Source organism: Chiloscyllium plagiosum, unplaced genomic scaffold (assembly GCF_037043375.1).
Source record: "Chiloscyllium plagiosum isolate Xiang-an unplaced genomic scaffold, Cpla_swu_hap1 HiC_scaffold_15, whole genome shotgun sequence".
NCBI classification, from domain to species: Eukaryota; Metazoa; Chordata; class Chondrichthyes; order Orectolobiformes; family Hemiscylliidae; genus Chiloscyllium; species Chiloscyllium plagiosum.
In genome coordinates this window covers 6,185,756-6,206,715 of record NW_028270153.1, presented here as the reverse complement: position 1 = coordinate 6,206,715, position 20,960 = coordinate 6,185,756, and the positions used below count along the sequence as shown (strand labels likewise).

The 20,960-nt window shown below is 47.4% G+C and overlaps 1 protein-coding gene across 1 annotated transcript in view; it reads right to left on the bottom strand.

Annotated features, from left to right (window-relative positions):
• Nucleotides 1-12,064, bottom strand: part of col9a3 (collagen, type IX, alpha 3) — a 287,297-nt gene extending 275,233 nt beyond the window's left edge. The window contains exons 1-2 of the mRNA XM_043710900.2: nt 11,909-12,064; nt 9,171-9,236 (exon numbers count right to left, since the gene is read on the bottom strand). Of these exons, the coding sequence (XP_043566835.2) occupies nt 9,171-9,236; nt 11,909-11,974 (132 nt within the window). The 5' untranslated portion in view covers nt 11,975-12,064. The remainder of the gene's footprint in view (nt 1-9,170; nt 9,237-11,908) is intronic.
• Nucleotides 12,065-20,960: the final 8,896 nt, after the last annotated feature.

The window sequence follows — 20,960 nt, the reverse complement described above, 5'->3', positions numbered from 1 at the left end:
CCCACCAAGGCCAGCACATCCTTCCTTAGATACAGGGCCCAAAACTACTCCCAATATTCCAAATGCAGTCTGACCAGAGCTTTATACAGCCTCAACAGTTCTTCTCTGCTCTTGAAGTTAATGCCAACATTGCATTTGCCTTCCTAACCACCAACTGAATCTGCATGTTAACCTTAAGAGAATCCTGAACTATGACCCTCAAGTGTCTTTGTGCTTCAGATTTATAAAGCCTTTACCAATTATAAAATAGTCTATGCCTCTCTTCCTCCTATCAAAGTGCACAACCTCACACTTTCCTACATTGTATTCCATCTGCCTCTCCTTTGCCCACTCTCCCAGTCTGACCAAGTCCTTCTGCAGCCTCCCTGCTTCCTCAACATAACTTGTCCCTCAACCTTTCTTTATATCATCCACAAACATAGTAACAATGTCCTCAGATCCTTCATCCAGATCGTTAATATGAATATTAGGGTTGCAACACTGACCCCTGCAGAACTCCACTAGTCACTGGCTGCCATCCTGAAAAACACCGCTTTATCCCCACTCTCTACCCTCTGCCAGTCAGCCAAACCTCCATCCATGTCAGTATTTTGCTCAAACACTGTGTGCTGTTATCTTATTTATTAGCCTCCTGCACCTTGTCAAAGACCTTCTGAAAATCCAAATAAATCATATTTGTCTCATTTGTCTAATTTGCTTGCTACCTCCTTAAAGAATTCTAACAGATTTGTCAGGCAATAAGCTCTCCTTGACAAAACTATGCTGACTCAGCCTTATTTTACCATGCAATTCCAAGTACTCCGCAATCTCATCCTTAATCATTCTAATGTCTTATAAACAACTGAGGTCAGGTTAACCAGCCTATAGTTCCCAGTCTTCAGTATTACTGCCTTTTTAAACAGGGGTGTTACATTAGCCATATTTTAGTCCTCTGGCACCCTCTCTGGCTCCAATGATCCCTGAAAGATCATCACCAATGCCTCTTCAATCTCCTCAGTGATCTCCTTCAGAATTCTGGGTGCAGTCCATCTGGTCCCGGATATTTATCCACCTGTAGGCTTGTCAGCTTTCTCTTTTGCTTTTATCTTGTCCCTGACATCCCTTGTCAGCCACGGTCACCTCATCTTCCCCTTAGGAGGTTTCTACTTCCTTGGGATGAATTTCTGCCATGCCTCCCGAATTACCCCCAGAAACTCCTGCCATTGCTGCCCCACTGCCTTCCCTACTCAGCTCCCCTTCCAATCAACTCTGGCCAGCTCCTCACTCATGTCTTTATAGTTCCCCTTACTCCATTGTAACACTGTCACATCTGATTCCAGCTTCTCTCTCTCAACCAGTAGGGTGAATCCAATCATATTATGGTCACTGCCCCCTCTGGGTTCCTTCCCCTAAACAGGTCTGCCTCAATACACATCACCAAACCCAGAATTGCCCATTCCCTCGTGGGCTCTACCACAAACTGCTCCAAAGAAACATCTTGTAGATATTTAGAAATTCCTTTTCCCAAGATCTACAAGCATCTGATTTTCCCAGTCCACCTGCACATTGAAGTCTACTGTACTTATAGTAATAGTGCCTTTCTTACATGCCTTTTCTATCTCCTGATTGATTTTCTTCCCCAAATCCTGAGTACTATTAGATTAGATTACTTACAATGTGGAAAGAGGCCCTTCGGCCCAACAAGTCCACACCGACCTTCCGAAGAGCAACCCACCCAGACCCATTTCCCTACACCTAACACTAGGGGCAATTTAGCAATTCACCTGACCTGCACATTTTTTGGACTGTGGGAGGAAACCGGAGCACCCGGAGGAAACCCACGCAGACACAGGGAGAATGTGCAAACTCCACACAGACAGTTGCCTGAGGCGGGAATTGAACCCAGGTCTCTGTGAGGCAGCAGTGCTAACCACTGTGCCATCGTGGAGGCCTGTACATAACTCCCATCAGGGTCTTTATCCCTTTATGGTTCCTCAACTTTACCCACACAGATTCTATGCCTTCCAACTCAATATCACTTCTTGCTAACAATATAATTCATTTCTTACTAACAAGGCAAGCCCCCCCCACACCACCAGCCTCCCCCACCCCGAACATCTGCCTGTCTTTTCAATAGGATGTGTATCCTTGGATATTTAGTTCCCAACCCTGGTCCCCTTGCAGCCATGTCTCTGTGATCCCTACAAAATCATACCTGCCAATTCCAATCTGCGCTACAAACTCCTTTACCTTGTTTCGTATACTGTGTGTATTTAGGTAGAATGCCCTCAGTCCTGTGTTGACTGCTCCCTTCCTCATGGTTGACCCAATACCTGCTGTGCCTGAAGTTAAATTCCTGACCCTTCCCACACTCTCTGTGCTGTTACTTGTTCTGGAAACTTTAATAACCTCTGCTGAGCCCTCCCCCAATGTAATTTTGCCATCATTTACCAGGCAACGAACTTACCACCACCACAATACTGCACCCCACCCCCCAAAACTATTTAGTTTCTAGCCATGGATATGCAATTCACCAGGACTCTGGACCCAGCATGATCCAAGTGGAGCCCAAACTCATTGGAACAGTTCCCTCCTTCCCCAGTACTGGTGCCATGGGTTACCTTGTTTGTGTCCTGTTTATTTTGTCCTTAGCAGACAGGACCCATTTTCTCTTTTTCACACCTTTTCACTTTCATACCTTTTTTATATATCTTTTTCTGTTTCACACACTATTAACAATCCTTTTGTCACCTGCATGGGACCTCTACGCCATCTGCTCTCTTGCTCTCCCTCTCCCTCTGTCAAAAGCATATGTTGCTGTTCTGAAGTTATAGTCATTTGTCTCAAAACATTAATGTTGTTCCTTTCTCCACAGATGCTACCAGACCCCCTGAGTTTCTTTAATTCCTTCACAGGATGTGGGCATCACTGGCTAGGCCAGCATTTATTGCCCATCCTTAATTACCCAGAGGGCCTGAAGTCACAAGCTTTCAGAGGAGATTTCAAATAAACCTGGTGTCATGTGACCTCTGAACTTGTCCACCCCAGTCCAGCAACAGCAGCTCCATCATGGCCACCCAGAGGGCTGTTGAGAGTCAATTACATTGCTGTGGGTCACTGCAATCACATGTCGGTCAGACCAGGTAAGGGTGGCAATTTCCTTCCCTACAGGACATTAGTAAACTAGACAGGTTTTTATTGAATTCAACTATCACTGTCTGCTGTGGCAGGATTCAAACCCAGGTCCCTACAACATTCCCTGGCTCACTGGGTTAATAACCTGATGATAATTTACTAGGCTATCGCCTCCCTTCCTCCAGCACTCTCTGTATTTATTTCAGACTTCTAGCATCTGCAGTATAAGGCTTCTATCTTTCTTATTCTTTGGGCTTCAACACACACACACACACCTGTCTGTTCAATCTCACTTCATCAAACATTGTTTGAAAGTCCTCATATATGACATTAACTCTACTACTCTCATCAACTCCCTCTGTCACCTCACCTGAAAAATCTATCAAACTTGTGAAATATAATTTATCTTGAACATAGCCTCTTTAATTCATCTGCATTTGTTCAAGTGACAGCCAGTTTTGTTTCAGGTTATCATTTCTGAATGTTTTCCCACACTGAGGTTAAATAGGTGAGTCTGTGTAAGCCCAAGCAACCAGTTAGTCATTCTCATACAGCCCCATGAGGCCCTTTGGCCCATCTAGTCTGTACCCACCAACTACACTTATCCCACTTTCTATTGATCTGAATGTTATGAATTTTCAAGGGCTCATCAAAATACCTTTGAAAGTTTGTGAGGCTTCCAACCTCGAGTTAGGGGCTATAAGAATGCAAAGTATTGTCTTTTACTCACAAGGGAATACCATTCAAGCTGATGGGTTTGGCAAGTTGTGAAGGGGATTTGACGTTTATTGCAGATTATACACATTCAAGTCCAACTTGGAATTTGAAGATTCCCAGGGCCAGAAGTGGGTGACTGGAATTTTAACTTGAAAATATTTGGTCTTGAGGGAGTGTTTTCAATAAATTAAAAACTCGAGATTAGATTAAGGCATTTGAGTATTATAGACACCAGATTTCATTGGAATGGATATAATTTTTGAGAAAAGCAAGGTCATGGTTTGTGCTCATTCTCATTCAATATTGATCCAATCGGATTTTCAAGATGGTGGCAGGGTAGGACGCTCCAGTTAGAGGTCATCCACCCTGCATATTCTTCTTCTCCTTTATTTACTCTTATTGGGTTTTTTCTTCTTCTCTCCTGGTCTCCAACGATTCCCAGCCTCTGGCAACAACTCCCAGTCTCTGGCGATGATTCCTGGCCCGCAGCAACTCCCAGCCTGGTGTAGCAGCCTCCCAGGGTGTCCTCAGCTCAGCATAACAGCCTGGAGCAATCTCCCAACCTCATCATCCTTAAGGTGAAGCCTGGCACAGTCTGAAGCCAGGGCCCGGTGTGGACTGGAGGCTACGTGCAGTGTGGTCTGGTTTGGAAGACCGTTGTTCTGAACTTCTTTTTTTGCAATGCTGGACATTCTGTTACTCTAATCTCTAAGGTCTTGTAACTAAAGATGGTGCTGCACTCATTGAGTATATGTGACAATAAAGCTCATTCAATTCATTCACTCATTCATTCAATCTTCACTAGCCTCCATTTTATGACCAGTTCATGAAGAAAGAATAACTGGGTATGACTGCACTTTCGGATTGAAGAGATGAGGACTATACGCCGTGGAGTTTCAAAGAACAAAAGGTGACCTCACTGAAAGTCTTGAGGGGTGTGACAGGGCAGACACCGAGACCATGTTTCCCTTGGCTGGGAAATCCAGAATGCAGGAGCTGAGTTTTGGGAAAAGACATTGCTCAGCATAACTCGAATGTCCCATCACTAAACCTGCCAACTTTAATGGTACTCCTCTCTTGCAAACAAAAAGAAAATGGATGGCAATTTTACAGCACCTAGCTAAAGGTAGAATCACCATAATCCCAGAGAACCATAGCGCTGCTCTCTTATTAGAGAGAGGTGGCTGGAGGTGAGCTTAACCTGAGGGTCACCAAACCTCAGGCAGGTTTGAGAAGGTGAGTCCTCGGCTGGTGCAGTAATTGAACCCATGCTGTTGGTGAGTTGGCTAGCTCAGTTGGCTGGATGACTGGTTCGTGATGCTAACAGCATTGCCTGAAGTTACCATGAAGGACTCTCCTTCTCAACCTTTCCCTTCACCTGGAATGTGCTGACCCTCAGGTTAAACTATCACCAGTTATCTCCTTTAATGAAATTTGACTGCACTGAATGAGAGGCAGGATGCCTCATAACCTTCAAAATGTATGTGGATAAGCCCTTGAAATTTAATGACATTCAAAGCTATGGACCATGTTCTGGAAAGTGGGGTTAGTGTCGATAAGATGGTACAGGTTCAATGGGCCTAAAAGGCCTTTTCAGTGCTCACTGACTCTCTGATTAATTGGTTGCTGGGCTTACCTCGACTCACCCACTGAACCATGGCAGTTTCTCATTTTGAGCTGAGATCAGGAAATAATTCCTCACTGGGATGATTGTGAATTTAAGGAATTCTTAAAAATTCATTTGCAGCATGTGGGTGTTGCTGGCTAGGCCAGCATTTATTGTCCATCCCTGGTTGCCCTTGAGAAGGTGGTGTTGAGCTGCCTTCTTAACCCACTGTGCTGTAGGTAGACCCACAATGCTATTACAGAGGGAACTTGCAGGAGTTTGTACCCAGTGACACTGAAGGAACGGCGATATAGATTAGATTAATTAGATTAGATTACTTACAGTATTTCTGAGTCAGGATGGTGAATGGCTTGGAGGGGAACTTGCAGGGAGTGATGCTGTTCCCATATGTCTTCTGCCCTTGCCCTTTGAGGTGGAAGTGGTCATGGGTTTGGTAGGTGCTTTCTAAGGATCTTTGATGAATTTCTACAAGAATACCTTGTGGATAGTACACACTGCTGCTTCTGAGTATCGGTGGTGGAGGGACTGGATACTTGTGGATGTGATGCCAATCAAATAGGCTGCTTTGACCTGGATGGTGTCAAGCTTCTTTATGTTGTATATGAGCTGCATCTAACCAGGTAAATGGGGGTTATTCCATCATACTACTGATTTGTGCCTTGTAGATGGTCAACAGACTTTGGAGAGTCAGGAGTTGAGTTACTTGCTGCAGTATTCCTAGCCTCTGACCTGCTTATTGTGGTGAGTCCAACTGAGTTTCTAATCAAAAGTAATCCTGTGGATGTTGACAGTAGGGGATTTAGTAATGGTAATGCCATTGAATATCAATGAGTTGTAGTTAGATCGTCTTTTGGTGATGGTCATAGCGTGGCATTTGTGTGGCGTGAATGTTACTTGCCACTTATCAGCCCAAGCCTGGATATTGTCCAGATCTTGTTGCATTTGGACACAGACTGCTTCAGTAGCTGAGGAGTCACAAATGGTGCTGAATACTGTGCAATCATCAGCGAACATCCCCACTTCTGATTCCAGTTTTGCTTGGGCTCCTTATTGTCACACTTGATCGAATGCAGCCTTGATGTCAAGGGCTGTCACTCTCCCCTCCCCTCTGGAATTCAGCTCTTTTCTCTATGTTTGAACCAAGGCTGTAATGAGGTCAGGAGCTGAGTGGCTCTGGTGGACCCCAAACTGGGCGTCACTGAGCAGGTTATTGCTGAGCAGGTGCTGCTTGATAGCGCTGTTGATGACACCTTCCATCACTTTACTGATAATTGAGAGTAGATTGATGGGGCAGTAATTGGCCATGTTGGATTTGTCCTGCTTTTTGGGCAATTTTCTACATTGTCAGAGAGATGTCAACGTTGTACCTGTACTGGAAGAGCTTGACTAGGGGAGCAGCAAGTTCTGGAGGACAAGTCTTCATTACTATTGCTGGAATATTGTCAGCGTCCATAGCCTTTGCAGTATCTAGTATTGGAGAAAATGAGGACTGCAGATGCTGGAGATCAGAGTTGAAGAGTGTGATGCTGGAAAAGCACAGCAGGTCAGGCAGTATCCAAACAGCAGGAGAATCGATGTTTCGAGCATAAGCTCTTCATGCTTCTGCCTGAAACGTAGATTCTCCAGCTCCTTAGATGTTCCCGACCGGCTGTGCTTTTCCAGCATCACACTCTTCGACAGTATCCTGTGTCTCCAACTATTTCTTGATACCATGTGGAGTGAATTGAATTGTCTAAAGACTAGTATCTGTAATGTTGGGGACCACTGGAGGAGGCCGGGATGGATCATCCCACTTAACACTTCCGGCTGAATATTGCTGTGAATGCTTTGGGCTTATCTTTTGCACTGATGTGTTGGGCTCTTCCATCATTGAGGATGGGGATATTTGTGGAGCCTCCTCCTCCAATGAGTTGTTTAATTGTCCATCCCCATTTAATTGACCAACTCGATGTCGCAGGACTGCAGAGCTTAGATCTGATCCATTGGTTCTGGGATTGCTTAGGGCTGACTATCACTAGCTGCTTGATATGCAAGTAGTCCTGTTTGGTAGCTTCACCAGGTTGACACCTCACTTTCAGGTATACCTGGTGCTGCTCCTGACAACCCTCCTGCACTCTCCATTGAACCAGGGTCGATCTCCTGGCTTGGTGGCAATGGTTGAGTGGGGAATATGCCAGGCCATGAGGTTACAGATTGTGCTGGAGCACAGTTCTGCTGCTGTTGATGGGCCACAGCACCTCATCGATGCCCAGTCTTGAGTTGCTAGATCTGTTCGAAGTAATAGTCTTAGAGTCATACAGCAGGAATCAGACCCTTCAGCCCAACTCATCCATGCTGACCATATTTCCTAAACTGAACTAGTTTCACATGCCAGTATTTGGCCTATATCCCTCTAAACTTTCCTTATCCTTGTCCCTGTCCAAATTTCTTTGAAATGTTCATTTTATTAATCTCTGTAACTCCTCCAGGGGAAAAGAAATCCCAGCCTCCCCATATAATTCCAACTTTCCAGTCTCAGTAACGTCCTTGGAAATCTTTTATGCGCCTCTTCCAGTTTGATAACATCCTTCCTATAGCAGGGTAATCAGAATTGCTTGCAGTACTCCAAATGTGGCCTTAGCAATGTTTTGCACAGCTGTAACATGAGGTCTTACCTCCTGTTCTCAGTGCTCTGACCTATGAAGGCAAGCATGCCCAATGCTTTCTTCACTCTGCCTACCTGTGATGCCACTTTCCAGGGATTATGTACTTGCACTGCTCAGTGTCTATGACAACACTCCAGAGGGCTCTACAATTAACCGTGCAAGTCCTGTCCTGGTTTGTCATACAAAAATGTCTGTCCTGTTTAGCACGGTGATAGTGCCACACAGAACAGTGAAAGGTATTCTCAGTGTGAAAGTGGGACTTTATCTCCACAAGGACTGTGTGGTAGTCACTCTTACCGATACTGTCATGGACAGATACATCTGCAGTTGTCAGATTGGTAAGGATGAGGTCAAATATGTTCCTCTTGTTGGTTCCCTCCCCACCTGCCACAGACCCAGCCCAGCAACGATGTCCTTTAGGACCTGACCAGCTCGATCAGCAGGGCTGCTGCTGAGCCACTCTTGGTGGTGGACATTGAAATCCTCCATCCCATGGTGGTGTGATTGCTCAGTTATTTGAAGACATTAAGACTGAGTTGGGTCTACCTTTGGGTGATAGCCGCAGTCCTGTTGAGTGTGGAAGGTTCTGTCTAATCTCCAGCTGCCCTTTTACTTACATTCTGAGAGTGATTCCACCCCCTTACTGCAATCAAACTGCTTCCCTCTTTTGGGGCATTTTGCAGTGTTAATTTGAGTTACCCCCTCAAGACTAGGAGGACGGGGTAAATGGGGGTTGCCCTGGTGGTAAGCGACTCCTGTAGGTGGACAACTGTCATTACATCTCTCCCCTTCCCTCCCCCCAACCACCCTCCAAACCAGGCACATCTATCAGTTCATACGGAACTCTAACTTTGCAACCTCTCAAAACAACTTCATCGATCCTCTCCCGGGGCACAACACTCCGGACCGTGAAACGTATTACTTTTTTCTTCTCTCTGTAGTTTGTCACAGGTCTGTTCTATTTGATAGTTTTTAAAAAACAAATAATTTTTAAAAATCGGCAGCGGGTGAAGGGGGACTCGGTTCCCTCAGTCCCATCCCTCTCTCTCACTCTCCCAATTACTCACATCAATCCCGTCCTTGCCCGGGGGTCCCGCGGGCCCACTCGGTCCGAAAGGTTCTACAATCAGCTCCTGGGCAATGAGAAGGTGAAAGGAAAATCAACAGGAACCAAGGTACGGGGAAGGACCCTTCCCACACCCTGGAAGCAGCCTCCACTTACAATGCACAGCAAGATTCCACACTGCCCTGGGGGACGGGCTCAGTGATGGGGGGGGGGGGGGGGGCGGGCGGAGTGGGCAAAGTCTTTCTGTCCAGCCGGAGACCCCCACTCCTCCCCCCGTATGTGCCCCGCGGTTGGAATCGGGAGGGGAGGATCGCGATGTTCCCAGAGCTGAGTATCGAGACCTCCTGAAACTGGGTATCGGAAACTCACCGGGATTGGTATCGGGGATTCAAGGCAGGATATCGGGGATCACCCGGGCAGGGTATCGGAGAGGTATCGATCTGAATATCGCAGGGTATCGGAGAGGTATCGATCTGAATATCGTAGGTTATCGGAGAGGCATCGATCTGAGTATCGCAGGGATCCCGGGCAGGATATCGAGTTGGATATCGCAGACTGACTATCGGGACATTTCGGGCTCAGTGTCGGCTGCTCTCGGGTATCGAGATGATATCGAGGGGCTGCCGGGCTGGGTGTTGGAGGGTTCCGGCGGGATATCGGGCTGGGTATCACGGGACTTGAGGACTGGATATCGGGGAGGTATCGGACTCGGTATCTGCGACTCGTGGGTCCGGTATCGGAGTTGGGGGGGGGGTCAGCTCGGGGCTTTGGGGGGAGGGGGTGTCAATGGAGGAAAATGAGCGATTCCGATTTTAATGGAAAGAATTGATCGCCAAAAAAACACCATGAGCAATACCATAAGCCAATAGGTTTCCCACCCGCTGTGGGGGTGGGGGAAGGGGGTATTCCCTCAGTGTTTCTGACCCCCTCCAAACTCACCGTGTCCCTCCCACAAGAAACCGCGGCGGATCCCGGGGATTTCCTGCGACATGCCACCCCTCTCCCCCCCAGAGCCCCGCTCCTCGCCTGTCACCCACAGGTTCGGGTAAAGACCCTGTCCCCATCCCTGTCCCCTTCCCCATCCCTGTCCCCTTCCCCATCCCCATGTCTCTGTCTCCATCCCTGTCCCCTTCCCCATGTCTGTCTCCATCCCTGTCCCCTTCCCCATCCCTGTCCCCTTCCCCATCCCCATGTCTCTGTCTCCATCCCTGTCCCCTTCCCCATGTCTGTCTCCATCCCTGTCCCCTTCCCCATCCCTGTCCCCTTCCCCATCCCCATGTCTCTGTCCCCATCCCTGTCCCCTTCCCCATGCCTGTTCCCCTTCCCCATTCCCATGTCCCCTTCCACATCCGTGTCCCTATCCCTATCCAATCCCAAATCACTATCCCCATTCCATCCCTCTCCCTGGAGCCTCAGCAGCGAACCGATTTCAGCGAACTCTGAAATGCGAAGTGATGAACACGGAGAGCGGGGCTCGGGAAACCGCTGATGGGCTAGCCCCAGGCACGACCGGCTGAAGGACATCCTTCTAACAACAGATCACCCCCCCCCCCCCCCCCCACACACACACACACACCCACACCTCCTCCCGGTGTGGCCCGGTGCATGGGTTTTGGAGGTTCTGATGCCTAACACCCTGGAGCCCGGGGCTGTGTGTCTGAGCAGCCCCCGGGGGTGGGGGATGCGGTCAGACCGAATGGTTCACATTCCGACAGCGAGAGGAAGCAGGGACCCCGGCAACAAAGCAGGCATTGTCCGAGTGAGACACACACACACACACACAGGCAGAGACACAGAGAGGGACACACACACAGGCAGAGACACAGAGAGGGACACACACACAGGCAGAGACACAGAGAGACACACACACACACAGGCAGAGACACAGAGAGAGAGAGAGACACACACACACAGGCAGAGACACAGAGAGACACACACACAGGCAGAGACACAGAGACACACACACACACACACACAGGCAGAGACACAGAGAGAGAGACACACACTGTCACAGAGAGAGAGAAAGAGGGACAGTCACATAGAGACAGTCACAGAGACACAGTCACACAGAGAAACACAGTCACATACACATACAGTCACAGAGAGGAGAGACAGAGACAGAGAGACACACAGGCACAGAGGGACACAGTCACAGAGAAACACAGACGTACAGTCACAGAGAGATACAGTCACAGAGAGACATACACAGGCACATACACAATCACAGAGAGACAGAGAGAGAGAGACAGGCACAGAGACACACACATAGAGAGAGACACACAGACAAGACAAAAAGAGAGAGAGACACACACACACACGCCCAGTCTGCCCTGGAAAACCATCCCGAGTCCTCACCCATCGCAGGGACTGGGGAAACAGCGCAGTGAAACTAATACCGTCCCAACAAGACAGCAAACCCCTCCGGGACCCTGAGCGGGGTGAAAGTGGGGGAAAATCAACATCAACCCATCTCCTCTCCCACACTCCCCCCTCCCCACCCCAGCACCCGGGCGGATCTGCCCCTTAAAGCCCAGAAGTAAACCTACTCAGAGTCCACCTGCAGATCCAGGTGGATACAGATCCAGATGGATTCAGGTACAGGTGGGCTGTTTAAGGTGAAGGATCTCCTCTGGGGTCAGGCGGTCCCTGAGTGGATTTGCCCCTCCACTGCCCCTCCCTGTTGTCCCCTTTCCCAGCAGAGGCTCCCTAATGTAACCGGTTGAGTCAGTCGGACCTTACCTGGGCTCCGGCCTTTAGCAGGAGCTGGGAGATTACCAGCAGCCCCAGGGCCCTGATCATGGCCATAGCTCCCTCCTCGCCCTTGCTCTCAGCTCCTGGTAGTAATCTGGATCCAGATAAACCAGTAACTCCCGAGGCAGCGAGCAGCCGGTCTCTGCCCCATCCCCTCTGATTGACAGCTCCTGGGGAGGAGGGGGTGGTGGGTGGGGAGGGGGGAGGTCCGGCTGCTAACGCCGGGACAAGCCAAACTGTGAGCCGCTGGAGAGAACCAGCGAATCGGGCAGCACAGAGAGGAAGTCTATCAGTGCAGCCACTGCCCCAGACCGGGTATGCTACAAACCTGCTGAGGTGTTCATAAGGAAGGGTTGAACGGAGCAGGAGACAGGAAGAGGGATGGGATCTGGGAACAGGATGAGGTGAGGGAAGAGGGGGGGTGAAGTGGAGGGGGGAGGTGAAGTGGAGGGGGAGAAGTGGAGGGGGGTGGGGGGGTGAAGTGGGGGGGTGAAGTTGATGGGCGGGGGAAGTGGAGGGGGTGAAGTGGACGGGGGGGGGTGAAGTGGACAGGGGGGTGAAGTGGAGGGGGTGAAGTGGAGGCGGGGGTGAAGTGGAGGGGGTGAAGTGGGGGGGGTGAAGTGGGGCGGTGAAGTGGAGGGGGTGAAGTGGGGGGGTGAAGTGGAGGGGGTGAAGTGGGGGGGTGAAGTGGAGGGGGGATGAAGTGGGGGTTGTGAAGTGGGGGGGTGAAGTGGAGGGGAGGGTGAAGTGGGGGGAGGGTGAAGTGGAGGGGGATGAAGTGGAGGGGGGTGAAGTGGAGGGGAGGGTGAAGTGGAGGGGGTGAAGTGGGGGGGGGTGAAGTGGGGGGAGGGTGAAGTGGAGGGGGTGAAGTGGGGGGGGGGTGAAGTGGAGAGTTTTTTCGCAGAGAAGGCTGTGTCGGGGCACCTGGCTGTTGCTGGCCAGGCCAGCATTTATCGCCCTTCCTTAATTGCCCTGCAGAGGTGGTAGTGAGCTGCTGCAGCTGGGGTGTATGGACACCCTCAGTGCTGACAGAGAGGGGGGTCCAGTGTGTGCAGGTGCCTGAAAATAAAGGGCACTGCTAGAAGCAAACCCACAGGATGCTGGAGAAACTCAACGTGAACTGCCTGTGCTCTCTAATTTAGAGTCAGATCAGATTCCGGGCATTAACATGGTTTCTTTGTTTGCATATACTGCCATTGTAAGGTCCAGGACTATGTGCTGAGGGACGCACTGAAGTTTGGGCTAGCAGCCACCAAGGAGCAGTGGGGAATGGCCACTGCCTGAGGTCCTCTTGCTGAGGTATAACCAGGCTCCTTTCAGTATCCAGACCTTCTCATTGTCTCAATGTACGTACATAGTCCCCTGCCCGAGTAAGAAATGCCTTTACTTTTTGCAACTGCTGTTAGAATCCCTAGTGTAGAAACAGGCCATTCAGCCCTTCGATTTCATACTGACCCTCCAAAGAGGGCCCCACCGAATCCCTGTAACTCTACATTCCCCATGGATAGTCCACCTAGCCTGCACATCTCTGAACACTCTGGGTAATCTCCCATGGCCAATCCACCCTAACCTACACATCTTGGGACTGTGGGAGGAAACCGAAGCACCTGGAGGAATCCACGCAGATACAAGGGAGAATGTGCAAACTCCACACAGACAGTCACCCAAGGCTGGAATCGAACCTGGGTTCCTGCTGCTGTGAGGCAGCAGTGCTAACCACTGAGACACCATGCCACCTACAGGAAATGTCAAATTCCAAATTTTTTTTCTTTTGATACACAAAGCCAATACAGACTGCTTTAGTACCAACAAATGAAAATGAAGACTTCTTTTGAATAAAGAATAATTTTGCAATTAATACAAAATCTGTATGATATGTCTGTCCAACATCTCTCTGACTCGCAGTGCAGTTTGGAGACACTGATAAAAAAGCAGGTGGGAGTCAGATCTGTACAGTTTGCTCCAAACTTGGGTCATTTTCAGAGAGACGATTAGATTGTCTGGAGGCAGGAAACTGTTCAACCGAGTGAGAAAAGAAGAGAAGAAATATGATATGGTCGCTGTTGGGAATTTGATAAGAGAGGCTAGTAGCAACAGGTTAGAGTTTTTAAAAAATGCAGATGCTGGAATCTAATGCAGACAATCATGAGGCTGGAAGAACACAGCAAGCCAGGCAGCATCAGGAGGTGGAGAAGTAGACATTTCACGTTGAGACCCTTCATTAGGATCCAGAAGAAGGGTTACACGCAAAACATCGACTTCTCCACCTCCCGATGCTGCTTGACTTGCTGTGTTCTTCCAACCTCATGTTTGTCTGTTTAGGACTCCCACAAAGGCTGTTACCCAGGAGATGTCATGCTGAGTGGCATCTTGAAGTGGCAGAAGTAATGAGGACCATATTGGAAGCAATAAGATTGGGAAGGGGAGGCAAGTGGGTCCTGTTTGGAGATCTCCAGGAACCAGGTGCTCCTGTAAAGAACATGACCTCTTAAGATATCTGAACTACATGCAAATTAACCTGGAGATAAACAGATCATATGATTGAAGGAATGTAGGAAAGAGGAGTTCCATTTCTCTGCAACTCACATCAATTATCAGGATTGGAAAGAATTGTGTCATGGAGCAACATTTCAACCAGAACCAGTAGAAAGGACAAAAAGAGGTGTCAATATTATTAAACTCATCAATAAGGTGGAAAGGATGGGATAGAGAAAAATTTGAAATCAAACAAAAGGGAAGAGAATGGAGTGACAGTCAGAAATTGTGCTTCATTCCTACTACAGGCAAAGGGAAAACTAAAAGATGGGAGGTCATCAAACCAGGAGAGAAAAATATGAAAAACATGTGGAAAACATCCAAATTTAAGGTCAGGTTAGGGTGCACAGCTCAACAAATTGTTCTTTATAAAACCAAAGTGGGCTAAAGTTTTCAGGTGGGCCATGCAGCAGTCACTAAAGAATTTAGACTCTTTTAACAAGTTGAGTGTCAGACTAGGAGAAAGTGAGGACTGCAGATGCTGGAGATCAGAGCTGAAAATGTGTTGCTGGAAAAGCGCAGCAGGTCAGGCAGCATCCAAGGAGCAGGAGAATCGACGTTTCAGGCATGAGCCCTTCTTCGGGAATGTCAGACTAGCAGCCTCAGTGGAAGGAAATCTCACCCTTGAGCACTGTTGGTTAATCCAACTATACCAGCCCTCACTAAAGGGTCAATTACCTCTGTTGACTGGATGGCTGGTTTGTGATTCTAAAGTGATACCAACAGTAGGGGTTCAATTCCTACACCAGCTGAACTTGTGATGAGGTCTCTCCTTGCCAGAATCATCTCTTGCTAATAAGAGATCAGCCTTATTGTTTGGTAAGATTATGGTGACGTTGCCTGTATCTGGCATAAATTGCATACCAGAAGTAGAAGGTAACCATGGGCGAGTGACAAAATAGAGATAATTAATCTGAGCAGAAGAGAAAGTAATGGGAAAGAGTCTAAAGCAAATACATCCCAAGGTCTACACTTGAGGATTCTAAAAGAGGTAATTTCAAAGATACTGGATGCGCCAGTTTCAATATTCAAAAACTCACTAGATTCCAGAATTCCCAGTGAAAGAAAGTTAACTATGTAATAGAGGAGGAAATGAAAAAACAGGAAACTAAACCAGTTAGCTTGATATTGGTGATTGTGGAAAGAACTGGTATCTTTTATTAGGAAAGTCTTGATGTACTTTGAAAGTTATAGTACAACAAAACAAAGCCAATTCAGTTTTATGGATAGAAAATGGTTTTTAACAAATGTATGAGACTTTTTGAGGATAAACTAATAAAGTTTGTAAGGGGCATCCAGAGTAGTAAATCTTTTTTTTGAAAAAGATAACAATCTGTTCAGACATTTTATAACATACCACTGGAACTGATGGGCCTCAACTCAGACCTTCTGTCCCAGAGAGAAGGACAATTTTACTACATCATAACAGCCCACAAGAGATGTAGTATACTAGGATTTGCAAAAAGCCATGCAAAAGCTAATAGGAAAAGTAAAGACTCAAGGAATTGGGAGCAATGTACCTGCATGAATAGAGGATTGGTTAATAGACAGGAACAGAATAAGGATAAATGGGGCTTTTTCCAAGTTGGCAGACTGTGACTATTGGAGTATCACAGGCTCAATGCTGGGGCCTCAGTTATTTACAATCAACATTCATGTCTTAGACAAAGAGACTGAGTTTGTCAGTTATATAAAGTTGGATGGAAATGTAACCTCAGGAGGTGGATAGCAGCTGTGAAGAGAAATAGGCAGGTTAAATATGTGGGAAACAAATTGACAAGTGGTGTATAGCGGGCAGTAGTATTATCTTTTTATTTTGGTAGCAAAAATAAGAAAACAAAATGAATCTGAAGGTGTCATATTTTTTAAGGTGTCACTTGGATACATTCACACAAGGAGGATAGTAAGTCGACAGGCCCAGCAAGTAATTGGGAAGGCATGTTGGTGTATTTGTTACAGGATACAAGAATAACAAAGTTCTTGCTACAAGTACGTAGGATTTAGCAAGACCACGCCTGCAGCAGTGTGCAGTCTTGGTCCCCATATCCAAGGATGGATTTGATTGGAATTAGCAATACCACAGGATGGTCAGCAACTGACTAACCACGGACATCTACTACAAACCCACCGACTCCCACAGCTACCTGGACACCCACCCTGCCTGTTGTAAAAACACCATCCCTTTTCCCAATTCCTCCACCTTCACCGCATCTGTTCCCAGGATGACCAATTCCACCTTAGAAAATCCCAGATGACCTCCTTCTTCAAAGACTGCAATTTCCCCTCCCATATGGTTGACGATGCCCTCCAGTGCATCTCCTCCACCCTTAAACCCCACTCCTCCAATCACAACAAGGACAGAACCCCCCCCGGTCCTCACCTTCCACCCCACCAACCTCCGTATACATCACATCACCCTCCGCTACTTTTGACACCTACAAACAGAGCCCACCACTCGGAATATATTTCCCTCCCCACCTTTTTCAGGATCCAGAGAGACCATTCTCTCCATGACTCTCTTGTCAGATCTATGCCCCCAGCTCTTACCCCACTCCCGCACCTTCCCCTGCCACTATAGGAAGTGGAAAACCTGTGCCCATACCTGCCCCCTCACCTCCGTCCAAGGCCCCAAGGGATCTTTCCACCTCCCACAGAAATTTACCTGTACCTCCACCAATGTCATCTACTGCATCCATTGTACCCAAATGTTGTCTCCTCTACATCAGGGAGACAGGACAGCTACTTGCAGATCGTTTCAGAGAACATCTCTGGGACAACCAACCAACCAACCCCACCGCCCCATGACTGAACACTTCAACTCCCTCTCCCACTCCACCAAGGACACATGGCTTCTGGGCCTCCTCCATCACCAAACCCTAACCACCTGATAGCTGGAGGAAGAACGCCTTGGGACCCTCCAGCCCCACAGGATTAATGTAGATTTCACCAGCTTCTTTCATTTCGTCTCCCCCCACCTTACCCCGGTCCCAAGCCTCCAACCCGGCACCGCCCTCTCGATCTTGTCATCGTATTTCCCATCCATCCGCTCCTATTTGACCTATCACCTTCTCCCACACCTTCATCTACCTATTGTATTCTCAACCACCTTCCCCCCCTCCCATTTATCTCTCAGCCCCCAGCCTCATTCCTGATGAAGGGCTTATGCCTGAAATGTCGATTCTCCTGTTCCTTGGATGCTGCCTGACCAGCTGTGCTTTTCCAGTACCACACACTCAACAATGACACAGGATGAGGAAACCAGAAAGTCAAGCTAATGTGTTAGGCTTGTGGGCCCAGATATCACTGCAAGCAGATGATGGAAGTTGAATTCAACTTTTAAAATAATCTACCATGTAATAATGATCACTTACTGTTTAATCCCCTGCTGTTCTTACCCAGTCTGGTCTACATGTGACTCCAAATCTACTGCAATGTACTTAACTGCTTTCCCTGGAGCATCAGAGGCTGAGGGTTGACCACATAAAGGTTTATAAAATCCTTATAAAAGGGCATGGATAGAATAAACAGACAAAGTATCTTCCCTGGGGTGGGGGAATCCAGAACTAGAGGGCATAGATTTAGGGTGAGAGGGGAAAGATATAAAAGAGACCCAAGGGGCAACTTTTTCACACAGAGGGTGGTAAGTGTATGGAATGAGCTGCCAGAGGAAGTGGTGGAGGCTGGTACAATTGCAACATTTAAAAGGCATCTGGATGGGTATATGAATAGGAAGGGTTTAGAGGGATACGGGCCAGGTGCTGGCAGGTGGGGCGAGATTGGTTTGGGATATCTGGTCGGCGTGGATGAGCTGGACCGAAGGGTCTGTTTCCGTGCTGTACACCTCTATGATTCTGAAATGGCCTAAGAAGCCAATCGGTACAAGAGCATTAAATTACAACATTTAAACAGGTTGTCACAGGCTGATGCACTAAGGAAAACGTGCCTCCATACTGTGGAAGTAAGACTACTGAAGGCTGATCTTATTGGAACCTACTTGTTTCAATATAATCAAGGCTGGTATTCAACCCAAACTCCAGTTTCCAGCCAGCACCCCACAGTCCTCGACTCCCTGAGATATTAAAACTCCAAAAATCTGTTAATCCCATTTTGAATATCTTCAACAATGGAGCACTCAACCTCCGGAGGTAAAGAAGTATAGAAAATTCATGACCACTGGAGTCATTTCTCCTCAGCTCAGTCCAAAAATCACAGACTTCCTACAGGGCAGAAGCAGGTCATTTGGCTCATCAAGTCCACACCCATCTCTCCAAACAGCATCCCATCCAGACCCAGCCCCCAGCATATTCCTGTAACCCGACATTTCCCATGGCTAATCCACTGAGCCTGCACATCTTTGGGCTGTGGGAGGAAACCCATGCGGATAGGAGGAGAATATCTGTTTGGAGTTTGCACAGTCGCCTGAGGGTGGAATCAACCCCAGCTCCCTGGCACTGTGAGGCAGCAGTGCTATCCACTGAGCCATTGTGCTGCCTGAGAGTTTCTGGAGGGGCATGAAAAGCAGACATGGAGTGATTTGTTCCCTAGCTGGGGGATCTAGAACACACGGACACTGTCTCAAGATAAGGGTTCTATATGAATAGGAAGAGTTTGGAGGAATATGGGCCAGGTGCTAGCAGGTGGGACTAGAGTGGTTGGGATATCTGGTCAGCATGGACGAGCTGGACCAAAGGGTCTGTTTCCATGCTGTACATCTCTATGACTATCATTTCAGACTGAGATGAGGAGAAATGACTCAGATGGTCATGATTCTTTGTAATTCTTTACCTCAGATGGTTGTGTCCTCCATTGTTGGAGATATTCAAAAGGGGAATTGATTGATTGATTTTGGAGTTTTAATCTCTCTGGGAGTCAAAGACTTTGGGGAGTTAGATGGAGACTGGAGCTTGGGTTGAAAATCAGCCTTGGTCATACCAAAATGCAGAACAGGTTCAAGAGGTTGAATGGTCTTCTTCTGATCCTGTTTCTTAAATTAGGTTCATCCTGAGCTAGTGATAGGTCGATGGAACATGGAATTTGTGCAAAACGTGAGTTCCTGGGTGGCAGTTTCCCTAATGTTTCACCAGAAGAAATTGCAAATGACAGCACAATGAATATCAGACAAGCAGCATGGGAACATTGGGGCTGTGGAGGGGTAATGTGAGTTGGAAAAGGTCAACATCCCAACGTGTAATCCCCATTGCAGCCACTGGAAATCCGAGCAGTTAAACACCTTGGTAACATTCCCAACTACAACACCTGATTGCAGCCTCAAAAAGCAGGATGTGTGAATAAACTCTAAAAATGTATGTCTGACAGAAAACTTTAAATATCTAGAAATTCACTTGAATACAAGGCCAGATTAAAATAGGTTGGAAGGAGTTTCTGGAGTTCACAGTCCTGTTCCTTAAATAGTACCTTTCCTACATTTGATTCAGAATCAGAATTGGCAGACATAATTAAGCCAGATTGAGCTTTGGATGCACACAATGAAGATTCAGATGTTATTCTACAGAGCTGTTTCACATCTAAGTGCCATTTAGTAAATGTTAGTTTTCCAGCAAGGTTTGTCTTGTTTACCTATTTCTGCCAAGTGTGATTCTCACCTTTGCTGATGCGGAGTAACTTAATCAGCCAGGATTCTACTGATTGGAGAGCAGACTCAAAAATGGCCGAATGACCTTGTCCTATTCCTATTTCATAGGTTCTCAGAGTTAGATGGGATTTTCTACAAAATAGGTCTACAACACACGAGATGCCCAGCAAGCAGAACAGAGATTAGGGCCCTGGGAGTAGCATTGTACAAGCTTCATTTATTCTCATTAGATGGAAGATTTGTTGGCACTTCAGAGCAGCTGTTGGTACTCATTCCAACATACATTTAAATATATTAGACAGGTCTCCTGCTCCTGATTACAGAGGTCTGGTGGACAGCATAATTACAGGAGTTCCCACCCTGCAGGCACTCTGCCTCTATTCCTGATGAAGGGCTTTTGTCCGAAACGTCGATTTTCCTGCTCCTCGGATGTTGCCTGAACTGCTGTGCTTTTCCAGCACCACTCTAATCTAGAATCTGGTTTCCAGCATCTGCAGTCCTTGTTTTTACCTAATTACAGGAGTGGTGTGGCCTCCCACCTTGTTCTCTTAAGAGGATGGTTTCTTCAGATTACGATCATTTGCTTCTATCCCAAGCTCCACAATTCCTCTGTGAAGCTTGTGCACTCTCTCCTCCAAGACATTCCCTTAAACCTACCACTGGCCAAGTTTCTGGTCATCCAATCCAGTACCCCTTGATGTGTCACTGTGAAATTCCAATCCCTGTAAAACTCTACTAAAGGCACTATTTAAAAACCAAATGAACAAACTAACAGAGATTACCTAATGTTCCCTTTCTCACTCCACCCCCAGAATTGTCAGAGACACACCCACATCTTACATACCACTCCCTTTACAGGTACTACATAAACAAATTGGAAGGACAGAGCTAGAATGAACCACAAAACATTAG